Source organism: Oncorhynchus kisutch, linkage group LG6 (assembly GCF_002021735.2).
Source record: "Oncorhynchus kisutch isolate 150728-3 linkage group LG6, Okis_V2, whole genome shotgun sequence".
NCBI lineage: Eukaryota > Metazoa > Chordata > Actinopteri > Salmoniformes > Salmonidae > Oncorhynchus > Oncorhynchus kisutch.
The window spans coordinates 41,883,873-41,897,745 of NC_034179.2; the positions used below are offsets into that span (position 1 = coordinate 41,883,873).

Genomic DNA, 13,873 nt, shown 5'->3' on the forward strand with positions numbered 1-13,873 from the left:
TGTTTAATTGCTATATTGTAATTATTTCGCCACTATGGCCAATTTATTGCCTTACCTCCCTTATCCTACCTCATTTGCACACACTGTATATAGACTTTTTCTATTGTATTATTGACTGTACGTTTGTTTATTCCATGTGTAACTCTGTGTTGTTTGTATCGCACTGCTTTGCTTTATCTTGGCCAGGTCGCAGTTGTAAATGAGAACTTGTTCTCAACCAGCCTACCTGGTTAAATAAAGGTGATTTAAAAATATTTTTAAATGACTTTCCAAATATTGTTTAAAACAATCTGATGCTGTAGTGCACCTACTTCATCAGGAGGGGGCGGTAAAGTACTTCCAATATTAGGACGTAAGCTCTCGTGAATCTTTTGCTGCTCTTGTGATTTTTTTGCTGCTCTGGTGATGCCTTCACAGTTGCTCACAGTCCCAATCTCTGGTCCCAGATGTGTTTGTGCTGTGTTGACACATAAGAGTTGGCAAGACAGTATAAACAGTTCTGGGACCAGACTAGAAGTATGCCTGCATTGGGCAATACTCTTTTATATTTAAGTATTTATTTATTTTTTAAACATGGACCCTTCAAATTATTTCCGATTGACTTTGTTTTGTTTTAAAGCTTTACAAGTCTGCCATATCAACATTTTAGTCTGCAACTTGCCCCATCCCATGCCTGTGTCTCTCTCATTTTAGACATGTGCTGTGTGATAAAGGCGTGTCCATAGACTTGTATGTGTATGCAGAGGTGTGTTGTTCACTCACCTGTACTGGATACTCCAACTGTGTTACTGGGCTCGCTGACCAGCTCCTCCATGACCGCCATGACCCGGAACTCATACCATGCCTCCTAAGACAGAGAGTCACACACACGCATCAGCGGTCATGGGCAGCATTGCTGTGTGGAAACGAAGGTGCTATCTGTATCCATAAGTGTCACCTGTCATTAACACCTGTCATTATGGGGTATTGTGTGTAGATTGAATACATTTTAGAATAAGGCTGTAACCCAACAAAAGTGGAGGCTTCTGAATACTTTCCAGAAGCACTAAATTACAGAGTAAAAAGGAAGCCTGTACAGAATAAAAATATTCCAAAACATGCATCCTGTTTGCAATAAGGTACTAAAGTAATACTGCAAAAAAATGTGGCAAAGAAATTCAATTTTTGTCCTGAATTCAAAGTGTTATGTTCTGGGAAGATTCAACATAAGACATCACTGAGTACCACTTCATATTTTCAAGCATGGTTGTGGCTGCATCATGTTATGAGTACGCTTGACATAGGCAAGAACTAAGGAGTTTTTTTTTTAAATGAAAGAAACAGAACAGAGATTAGCACAATATCCTAGGTTCAGTCTGCTTTCCACCAGACACTGGAAGATAAATTCACCTTTCAGCAGGACAATTACCTAAAACGCAAGGCCAAATATACACAGTTATTACCAAAAGGACATTGAATGTTCCAGAGTGGCCTAGTCACACTTTTGATTTAAAATTGTCTTGAAAATCTATGGCAAGACTTGAAAATGACTGTCTAGCAAAGATCAACAACCAACTTGACAGAGCTTGAAGAATTCTTTAAATAATAATGGGAAAATATTGTACAATCCAGGTGTGCAAAGTACTTAGAGACTTACCAAGAAAGACTCACAGCTGTAATCACTGCCAAATATTATTCTAACATTCAAACTCAGGTTTTTTAAAAACTTATCTAATCAAGATATGTGTTTTATTTTCCATAAAAAAATTCAACTTGTTTGATTTCTTCTTCCACTTTGACAATCAAGTATTTGGTGTAGATCGTTGACAAAAAAAATTGTTTGGCGAGGCGAACAGAACGAGTGTACTCGCATACTCCCTTGAAAGACCTTTGCTTGAACATTTTAAAAAGCATCAATAGTACTGTTTGTCCATCTTGAGACGCTGTAGCCAGTATACACTTCCTCAAAATAGTCAGAATGAATCTAAGCTAACTCAAGAAGTATGTCATTAATTTATGTTTTTGAAGAGGAGATTTAAGTCACACAATTTTATATCTAACAAAGATGTTTGGTGCAGAATTTCTCGAATATTTTATTTGCATGAAAACAAGTTGTCTATCGTTGAATGACAACAAACACTTAATTGAAAAATCTCTACGACGAAGGGGCGTAGACTTCGGCTCCGAACTTCGGCTTGCCTCGAGAAAAAATGTTTTGTGCACGAACAGCCCAAAAAAACCTTGCCGAAGACCAAAACATCACAACATTTTGTCATAATATACAGTACCAGTCTACTCTACCATTCAAGGGTTTTTCATTATTTGTACAATTTTCTACATTGTAGAACAATAGTGAGGACATCAAAACTATTAAATAACACATATGGAATCATGTAGCAACCAAAAAAGTGTTAAACAAATCAAAATACATTTTATATTGTATATTCTTCAAAGTAGTCACCTTGATGACAGCTTTGCACACTCTTGGCATTCTCTCAACCAGCTTTACCCGGAAGGCTTTTCCAACCGTCTTGAAGGAGGTCCCACATATGCGGAGCACTTGTTGGCTGCTTTTACTTCACTCTGCGGTCCAACTCATCCCAAACCATCTCAATTGGGTTGAGGTTGGGTGATTGTGGAGGCCATGTCATCTGATGCAGCACTCCATCACCCTTACACAGCCTGGAGGTGTGTTGGGTCATTGTCCTGTTGAAAAACAAATGATAATCCCACTAAGCGCAAACCAGATGTGATGGCGTAGTGCTGTAGAATGCTGTGGTAGCCATGCTGGTTAAGTGTTCCTTGAATTCCAAATAAATCACTGACAGTGTAACCAGCAAAGCACCCCCACACCATCACACCTCCTCCTCCATGCTTCATGGTGGGAACCACACATGCTGAGATCATTCCTTCACCTACTCTGCGTCTCACAAAGACATGGCGGTTTGAACCAAAACGTTCAAATTTGGACTCATCAGACCAATTGACAGAATTCCACTGGTCTAATGTCCATTGCTCGTGTTTCTTCGCCCAAGCAAGTCTCTTCTTCTTATTGGTGTCCTTTCGAAGTGGTTTCTTTGCAGCAATTTGACCATGAAGACTTGATTCCCTCAGTCTCCTCTGAACATTTGATGTTGAGATGTGTCTGTTACTTGAGCTCTGTGAAGCATTTATTTGGGCTGCAATCTGAGGATGGTAACTCTAATGAAAATATCCTCTGCAGCAGAGGTAACTTTCCTGTGGCGGTATCTTCTGTATACCACCCCTACCTTGTCACAACACAACTGATTGGCTCAAACGCATTTAAGGAAAGAAATTCCACAAATTAACTTTTAACAAGGCACACCTGTTAATTTAAATGCATTCCAGGTAACTACCTAATGAGGCTGGTTGAGATAATGCCAAGAGTGTGCAACGCTGTCATATATAGCTGGCTATTTGAAGATTCTCAAATATAAAATATATTTTGATGTAACACTTTTGTGGATACTACATGATCCCATATATGTTATTTCATAGTTATGATGTCTTTACTATTATTCTACAATGTAGAAAATAGTAAAAATAAAGAAAAACCCTGGAATGAGTAGGTGTGTCCAAACTTTTGACTGGTACTGTCACGCCTTGGTCATAGTATTTTGTGTTTTCGTTATATATTTGGTCAGGCCAGGGTGTGACATGGGTTTATTTTGTTGTGTTTCGTATTGGGGTTTTGTAGGCATTGGGATTGCGGCTGAGTAGGGGTGTAGCATAGGTTTGGCTGCCTGAGGCGGTTCTCAATCAGAGTCAGGTGATTCTCGTTGTCTCTGATTGGGAACCATATTTAGGTAGCTGGGGTTTCACTGTGTATTTTGTGGGTGATTGTTCCTGTCTCTGTGTTAGTTGTCACCAGACAGGCTGTATTAGGTTTTCATATTTTCCATTTGTTGTTTTTGTATGTTTCGTATTTATCGTCATTAAAGATGTCTCGATTTAACCACGCTGCATTTTGGTCCGATCCTTGTTCTACCTCTTCGTCAGAGGAGGAGATAGAAGAGAGCCGTAACAGGTACTGTATGCACAAACAGTTCCGGAGGGGAAGCATGCGGACTCCTCAACACAACAAAATGTGGGAAAAGTCAAGGGGTGTGAGTGGGGCTGAAGAGTGACTGGTAGCGGTGATATATAAATGCTTATGGTTATATACTAATGGTAATATATGCATGTAAACAGGAGTTTTTGTGACCAGTATCTGAAAAATAGATAGATACTAATGTCAATGGAAATCAATAATCAATTAACAGCAGCATGGTGGTAGAAATAAATATAATCAATAATCAGGAAAACCACCGTCGTGTCGTCAGCAAACTTGATGATGGAGTTGGAGTCGTGCTCGGCCTTACAGTTGTGAGTGAACAGAGAGTAAAGGTGGGGGCTAAGCACACACCCCTGGGAGCCCCCTAGTTGAGGGTTAGCATGGTGTGCAGGTGTTGTTGACCACTCTTACCACCTGGGGTTGGCCTATCAGGAAGTCCAGGATCCTGTTGCAGAGCGGGGTGTTCAGTCCAATGGTCCTGAGATTGGTGACGAGCTTGAAGGACACTACGGTGTTGAACGCTGAGCTGTAGTCGATAAACAGCATCCTCACATATATGTGACTCTTTTCTAGGTGGGAGAGGGCAGTATTGAGTGCATCATCTGTGGATCAAATTGGAGTGGGTTGTCTGGGAGGATGGAGTTGATGTGTGCCATGACTAGGGTTGCAAAATCAGGGAACTTTCAAAAAAAAAATCTCTGGTTTTCCCTAAATCCCAGTTGGAAGATTCCCGGAATCAGTACGGAATAAGCAGGAAATACAGAATCCTCCAAACAGGATTTCAGGAAAACCAGGGAATTTATTGAAAGGTCACATAATTCTGCAATCCTAGCCATGACCAGCCTTTCAAAGCACTTCATTATTACAGATGCGAGTGCTAGGATGGCAGAATGCCATAGAGTTTTTGGGAATAGGAATGATGGTAGTAACTCTGAAATGTGGGGATTGAGACAAGGAGAGGCTCAAAATGTCTGTGAAGACCCCTGCCAGCTGGTCTGCACAAGCCCTGAGGACACGCCCCAGAATAATGTCTGGCCCTGCGGCCTTACAAGTATTTACCCTTACTCACATCAGCCTCGGAAAAAGAGATCACCCAGAGAGATCATCCGAATCAACGGGGCCCTCATGCAGGGCTCTGTGTTGTTTTCGTCGAAGTGTGCATAAAAACAAATGTGCATGGAGTTCGACTGGTAGAGAGGTATCATTGGGCAGATCATGGCTAGGGACTCCTTGTAGTCCTTATTGTACTTGTAGTCCTTATAGTACTGATTGTACTACCGGCTCTGAGTTGGGTGTCAGAGCCGGTGTAATAGGATTCCACCTTGTTTCCGATATTGTCCTTTTACCTGTTTGATGGCTCTACAGTGGTCATAGCGGGACTTATTTTACGCGTTCGTGTCCTCAGTCGTAGCCTCTTGGTTGGCTGTGATAGCCATGTGAGCAGTAGCTCTGTCCTTCTTAAGCTTAGTGTACACGTCATGTTAATCCGGGTCTTTTGATTGGGGAAGCAGCAAACCTTCATTGTGGGGACAATGTCAGTGATGCATCTAAATATATTCTGATAAATTCTAAATACATTATTTTTAATTACGACAAAAATGTCATGAAAACGATAGAATGACAAACTAAATAAACATGTACGCTATAGCAGCCTATAGGTAGATAAAAGGTGGTTTCCTCCCTGTCACTTCAATCATGCAGTAATGTTACAGTGTACAGTCAGTAAGCAGTTTAGCACTTACAAAGGCAGGGATTGGTGGCAATAAATGAGTAAAACCAAAAGCATACCTTGTATTGGAAGAGTTCCAGTGTTCCTCTGTTTGAGCAGGGTGTTTTGAGTAGGCTAAACTAGCTGCATTTTCTAGCTAAGTCAGTGAAACTGAAAAAAATGACAACCTTTCTCTCTCTCACTTTTCCTTCATTTCGGAAGAAATGTATTTGTTCAAAACTGTTCAACTATTGTATTATTACTACAAATAGAAGATGATCACTTCTTACAATTGTGCATGTTTAGTAAAGTTAGATCAGAGCGGAATCAAAGTCTGTCTTGCAAGATCACATAATGATTAGTTAGTATTTTACATAACGGAACTGAAAAGAATAGCATATACTAGTAGGACAATAAATACACCTCAGTCATTTCTTATCTGAAGCTGAATAGTATAAAATCTCATGTGGCTAAAACTCAGCGCGCGCCACCAGGCAGGATACATGTTTTGATTGAAACAAAATAAGCCTACAATTCTATTCTTTATTTTTTAACACCATCTGCTTTAATTCTCATTCAAGAAGATCTAAATGCATATCCTCATGAAACTGATTGAGATCAAATGATTGGCTTGCAAATACAGTTTGACCTTTCACAGGTAAAACGTAAAGAATTTTCATTCACGTTTGACAGTGATGACGGCCTATTTAAGAGATTAAGTATGCCTAACTTGGTGTTTGAGGATATTCAAAATATAGCATTTTCTTGAGACAATATGTGTGGGCATTAGGCAGACGTTGCAATTGGATGATGCATTTCATGCATAGGCCTATTGTACAATGATATTCAATACGCTAGATCTGTCAGTAGCCTACAAACTTTGAGAAATGATGGTGCTCCATTACATTAAAAAAACTGCACTACACCACTGTGTGTCTTGGTGATGCAGAAATTAAAATCACTAGCAACAAGAAAAGCAGCCTCCTGCTGCATGGTTTCCTACTTATTTATAGCCTCGTACAGTTTGTCAAGTGCCAGCTTGTTGTTGTCCTGAGGTGGAATATATACAGCACTCACAATAACAGCTGAAAACTCTCTCTGGCAGTAGAAGGGTCTGCATTTGACCATCAGGTAATCCAAGATGGGTAAACAATTAGGTAGAGACTTCCGAGTCTGCACACCGTTTGCTGTTGATGAAGAGACAAACTCCTCCCCCTCTGGAGTTCCCTGAATCCGATGTCCTATCCGCTCGGGAAATAGAGAATCTGTTGAGTTGGATAGCCATGAGGGTATCTTGTCCGAAGGGCAAAATTTTGGTGTGTAAATTTTTCCCGTTGATAGTTAGTAACTGACGATCTGATGTTCAAATGTTATTGTTGATCATAGGAAATGATAGCGGATACATTTCATGCAATAAAATATAGATACATGCTTTTGTGTGTGTGTGTGTGTGTGTGTGTGTGTGTGTGTGTGTGTGTGTGTGTGTGTGTGTGTGTGTGTGTGTGTGTGTGTGTGTGCAACATCTGTTTAAAGTTGTATACTGTCATTCATGTAAGACTTCTTACAGTCAATAAAAACTATTGTTCACAAAAAAGAAACCAAAGTTTGTTTGTTTTAGGACGGAAACCACAAGGAAATGGACCTGTCAAAGTGGACATGAAAACGTGTCACATCTAACAGTATGTTACTGAAGAAGAGGGAGACAGAGCCCCAAATACACGGTCCCTTGTGGTCCAATTACCTCAATAGCTGGAGTAAAAAGCCAGCTTCAGAACTGTGCTACATTGTGCTGCTAAATGTGAATTGTACTGCTAAATGTGAAACATGATAGAGAAGTGTGAGTGGGTGTTGGGAGTCAAGCTAGAATAATGTACCTGCATAGAATGTGTCTACATCCCAAATGGCACCCTATTATATTTATAGTGCTGATATGGTATAAAGTATACTACTTTGGACCTGGACAAAAGTAGTGCACTATAAAGGAAATAGGGTGCAATTTGGGATGCATCCTGTTACTGATGGTTAGAATGAGAGTAAACACTTCACGCCAGGAGCGCAATCCGACATACAACAAAAGAATATGGATTTTTTTCAATGTTGGTGGGAAAATAAATGTCTATAATTTAACATATAACTCTCCCCAGATGGTGTGCTTACATAAGACTCAGGATATGTCCCAAATGGTACCCTATTCCCTATATAGTGCATATCTTTTGATCAGTGCCTTATGGGCCACTGGTCAAAAGTAGTGGACCACAAATAGGAAATAGGGTACCATTGGAGATGCATCCTAAAACTTTTTATGACCTCATTGAGATATCAGACAGATTCGGGTCTGACAAGGAAGATACAATTATTGTTGTAATATAATGTTAAATAGTGGTTTTCTTTGAAGAACATACTTCTTTCTACAACTGACTCCCATCCCCAATCATCATAGTCATAACCATAGTCTTGGATCAAGGTGTGTTAATGAGCTTGACTGGAACCAAAGCGTGCGCCCACACCAGCCCTGCGGATAACTGGCCATCTGCCATTCTGCATAAAACAGTGTATATAGAGTAAGCTAGATGAATGAGGTCTCTGGCTAGCAGCTCGGTCTCCGTATGAAGCAGTGTATATACATTAGGCTAGTTACCTGAATGAGGTCTCTGGCTAGCAGCTTGGTCTCCGTATGAAGCAGTGTATATACATTAGGCTAGTTACCTGAATGAGGTCTCTGGCTAGCAGCTCGGTCTCCGTATGAAGCAGTGTATATACATTAGGCTAGTTACCTGAATGAGGTCTCTGGCTAGCAGCTTGGTCTCCGTATGAAGCAGTGTATATACATTAGGCTAGTTACCTGAATGAGGTCTCTGGCTAGCAGCTCGTTCTCCGTATGAAGCAGTGTATATACATTAGGCTAGTTACCTGAATGAGGTCTCTGGCTAACAGCTCGGTCTCTCCGGCGGTGATGGCGTCATCAAGGATGTCCCACCTCTCCCCCAGACGGAACTCCATGACGTAGCGCTCGATCGGAGCAGTGTGGTTGGCCGGCGGAATCCACATGAGCAGGACACCCTGCTGCGTCCGATTGGCTGTGAGGCACCGCGGTGGGGTAAGCAGCACCAATGGTTCAGGGGTACTTATAGGAAATACTGGACACACACAGAGCGAGAGAGCGCGAGAGAGAGAGAGAGAGAGAGAGAGAGAGAGATGGAAAAAGATGAGGGGTTAGAGAGCTGTATTTAAATGCAGTAGTAGTGGCCCACAACTGCAATTGTTGGTATTAGTTATTTCGAAAGTCTAGTCAACTTTTAAAACCACAAAACATTACTACTACATCTGCTGCAACCAACACCAGTACCTACATCACTATTAACAACAAAACCACACATCATTCAATTCATTCTCAATGCATCTTGCAATCACACCACACAGTTGTGTCATGTGCCCGCCAGGTAATGTCCCTTACGCTTGGCTCTCTTCCCCAGTCCAATAGGTCATAAGTCAGAGGTGAATACCGTAATACCCACCCAGTGTGTTCACAGTGACGACCTCGCTGAAGGGGCCCGTGCCCAACTTGTTCTGCGCAAGGACACTGAACTGGTAGGCTGTCTGGGGCTCCAGGCCGGGCACTACCAGCCACGTCTGGCCAGCGGGCACGGGCATAGACAACCAGTCGTGTGGGCCCAGCTGTTCCCTCTTCACCCTGCGATTAAGAGGAGCACACAAGGAAGGAGAGAGGAGAATGGGCATGGGAGAGGGGGATGAGAAAAATACACATAGAAATGGAAGTGGAGGACCTAGACTTTTAGTCAATGCACCCAGTCTTTTTAGGAACGGACATTTCAGTCCTGTCAGTTCTGTAACAAGATAAATGTCTGGTCAGTTCTGTAACAGTATAAATGTCTGGTCAGTTCTGTAACATGATAAATGTCTGGTCAGTTCTATAACATGATAAATGTCTGGTCAGTTCTGTAACATGATAAATGTCTGGTCAGTTCTGTAACAAGATAAATGTCTGGTCAGTTCTGTAACATGATAAATGTCTGGTCAGTTCTGTAACATGATAAATGTCTGGTCAGTTCTGTAACATGATAAATGTCTGGTCAGTTCTGTAACATGAAACATGTCTGGTCAGTTCTGTAACATGATACATGTCTGGTCAGTTCTGTAACAAGATAAATGTCTGGTCAGTTCTGTAACAAGATAAATGTCTGGTCAGTTCTGTAACATGATAAATGTCTGGTCAGTTCTGTAACATGATACATGTCTGGTCAGTTCTGTAACATGATAAATGTCTGGTCAGTTCTGTAACATGATACATGTCTGGTCAGTTCTGTAACATGATACATGTCTGGTCAGTTCTGTAACATGATAAATGTCTGGTCAGTTCTGTAACATGATAAATGTCTGGTCAGTTCTGTAACATGATAAATGTCTGGTCAGTTCTGTAACATGATAAATGTCTGGTCAGTTCTGTAACATGATAAATGTCTGGTCAGTTCTGTAACATGATAAATGTCTGGTCAGTTCTGTAACAAGAAATGTCTGGTCAGTTCTGTAACAAGAAATGTCTGGTCAGTTCTGTAACATGATAAATGTTTGGTCAGTTCTGTAACAAGATAAATGTCTGGTCAGTTCTGTAACATGATAAATGTTTGGTCAGTTCTGTAACAAGATAAATGTCTGGTCAGTTCTGTAACAAGAAATGTCTGGTCAGTTCTGTAACATGATAAATGTTTGGTCAGTTCTGTAACAAGATAAATGTCTGGTCAGTTCTGTAACAAGATTTCTGCCTCATTATCTCATTAACAGGCTTTATAGTATGTCATTTCATTAACACCACTTGTAACAGGATTTCTGTAATGTCATTTCAGTAACACCATTGCAGTCCAGTCAATTCAGTGACGTCATTATGACCGTGTCATTTCAGTAAGATCATTTCTGTTACAGCGTTTCATTTACAGAATGTAATTTCACAGTACTTCAGTCAAATCATTTTACACAGTCATACAGTTGATGGTGGCAAGCCCATGCTGCGCTCAGCCGTGCAAATTCCCATGGAAGCCAAAGATGGGCCATGCTTTAGGTACAACACAACATTTCTGAAGTCGAATGCAACAAATCTCCCCCCAAAAATATTTTTGGGGAACGAGTTCTATACTCGTGTCTGCATCCAGTCAGTATGCATGGCATCAATCTCCATTCGTATTGTAGAATAGTGTAGGCCTTAATAGATAACAATGGACGAGTCCACTGTGGGACCATGGGTTTATCGCAATGTAAATGGGTCAGAATGATAACACTATACACTATGTATATCAACCTAAGGGGGGCATCATAATCTTCATATAGCATGTCCCTGTGCCATGTGATACGCAGGCAAGACTTCCCCTGACAGACATGCATGAATAGCTGCGTGATGGTGTACATGATAGGGACTGGGAAAAATCACAACGTGATTGCTGTGTGCTGACTGTCTGTCAACAAGCCTCCCAGTGATTTACAGCACACGCCAAGCGCAGACGGTTTTTCCGCCGTTCCCAATCCCGGCAAATCATTGTGCAGCGCTGACATCTAGTGACTCTCTCGTCTTCGCCATTGTGCGTATGCATGTTAAGTGACATGGCAGCTGTCAGGGTGTATATTATGCTGCGTTCACAATGAGGGTGTGTATATTATGATGCGTTCACTATGACGGTGTATATATTATGATGCGTTCACTATGACGGTGTGTATATTATGATGCGTTCACTATGAGGGTGTGTATATTATGATGCGTTCACTATGACGATGTGTATATTATGATGCATTCACTATGATGGTGTGTATATTAAGACACATTCACTATGATGGTGTGTATATTAAGATGCATTCCCTATGAGGGTATCTATATTATGATGCATTCACTATGAGGGTGTGTGTATTATGATGCATTCACCATGAGGGTGTGTATATTATGATGCATTCACTATGAGGGTGTGTGTATTATGATGCGTTCACTATGAGGGTGTGTGTATTATGATGCATTCACTATGAGGGTGTGTATATTATGATGCGTTCACTATGACGATGTGTATATTATGATGCGTTCACTATGAGGGTGTGTATGTTATGATGCATTCACTATGATGGTGTGTATATTAAGACACATTCACTATGATGGTGTGTATATTAAGATGCATTCCCTATGAGGGTATCTATATTATGATGCATTCACTATGAGGGTATCTATATTATGATGCATTCACTATGAGGGTGTGTATATTATGATGCATTCACTATGAGGGTGTGTGTATTATGATGCGTTCACTACGAGGGTGTGTATATTACTTCACCGTCAATGGGTTTATTGTGCTAGGTTGGCTGTTATACCTGTCAGTGAATATATTACCGTATATTCACTTTTGGTGCATATGATCTTCTCAGTTTAAATGTAGCTATATAGCACAATATTTTAATTGTCAGTGTGTATATCACGGTGCATTGGCTGTCAGTGTGTCCATAATGTACTGGCTGTCAGTGTGTCCATAATGTACTGGCTGTCAGTGAGTAAATCATATGTTGGGTGTCATTGCAATAGGAAATGGTGACTAGCCTATCGGTGCGTTCGTAATGTGGTCACGGGGTGCTGTTTGGTGGAGGTTCCATCTGTCACACCCTGATCTGTTTCACCTGTCCTTGTTATTGTCTCCACCCCCTCCAGGTGTCGCTTGTTTTCCCCAGTGTATTTATCCCTGTGTTTCCTGTCTCTCTGTGCCAGTTCGTCTTGTATGTTCCAAGTCAACCAGCGTTTTTCCATGTACTCCTGCCTTTGTTATTCTCTTTCTTCTAGTCCTCCCGGTTTTGACCCTTGCCTGTTTCTGGACTCTGTACACACCTGCCTGACCATTCTGCCTGCCTTGACCTTGAGCTTGTCTGCCACTCTGTACCTCCTGGACTCTGAACTGGTTTTGACCTTTTGCCTGTCCACAACTATTCTCTTGCCGACTCCTTTTTGGATTATTAAACTCCAACCATCTGCCTCCTGTGTCTGCATCTGGGTCGCGCCTTGTGTCATGATACCATCTTTGATTGACACATGAAACAAATAAAGACGGTACATCGTACCTGCTGAGGCTAAAAGCCAATTTATGCTTGCTCCAGGGAATGCGATCGGGAGGCTCCGTACGGAGGTTTTGACACAATTGCGGAGCCTCCAAGGCTCGTGGAGGCAAAATTGAGCTCTGCACCGCATCGCTGGGCGCTTCCCAAATGTTGTAACAATAAGGAGGGCTCCATATAGCTCTGCACCGCATCGCTGGGTGCTTCCCAAATGTTGTAACAATACGGAGGGCTCCATATAGCCATATTGACATGATTTTAAGGCCACTGCAGACAGCGGATTGACCATGCAGACTATTTTAGTGGGATTTCAAGAAGTGGGGCACCTCTACTTAGGGTACTATGAATATTTCATACATTTGAGTTTTAACCAATTCTGATACATCCTGTAACAATTTCCATAAGTCAACTTAAGGGGCTTTTAATTGAACAGCACTTGAGATCTCAGGTCTCTGGGGAAATAGTTGTTTTTATTTGATATATAGCAGTCTTCCAAGAACAATGACTTGAGTGCTGATAATGACATACTAAAGAGATGAAACCTGTGTGATATTGTGTGTGATATTATTTGTTGACCGAGGCTAAACTTTAGCGCAGCGAGTTAACGCTGTCATCTTAGGTGGGTGAGCGGAACTTAACACTAGTTCCATAACAGGTCAATCACACGTGTGCCAGACCGTGTGTACGTGTCAGTCCACGCAAGTGTGTGGAAATGTGTGTACGGGTGTCTTGTGTGAGCAGATTAACGTGTTTTACGCGTTGATGAGTATGTCAATGCTTGTTAAAGCTTTTGAGAGTGTGTGTGTGTGTGCTTTGGCTGTCTGCGACTATGTGTGCGTGCACGCATGTGTAAACGCATCACGGTGGAGGCCTGACCATCATGTTTACTAGAGGACCTTGTAATGAGAATTGTTGATCTCCCGGCCGGCAGCAGGGAGCTTTTTGGTCCGTGCTCCCTGCATACTGACACTATCCTCCAAAAACCAGCCTCTCCCTGCCTAATGCTCAAAGACATATGGCTC

The 13,873-nt window shown here is 41.5% G+C and overlaps 1 protein-coding gene across 3 annotated transcripts in view; it reads right to left on the reverse strand.

The window, feature by feature from the left end:
• Positions 1-13,873, reverse strand: part of igsf9bb (immunoglobulin superfamily, member 9Bb) — a 185,656-nt gene that overhangs the window by 19,609 nt on the left and 152,174 nt on the right. For all 3 annotated transcript variants that reach the window (XM_031826769.1, XM_031826768.1, XM_020484302.2), the window contains 3 exons: positions 9,278-9,453; positions 8,673-8,899; positions 763-847 (listed from right to left, as the gene is read on the reverse strand). In XM_031826769.1, coding sequence (XP_031682629.1) covers positions 763-847; positions 8,673-8,899; positions 9,278-9,453 — 488 coding nt within the window. The remainder of the gene's footprint in view (positions 1-762; positions 848-8,672; positions 8,900-9,277; positions 9,454-13,873) is intronic.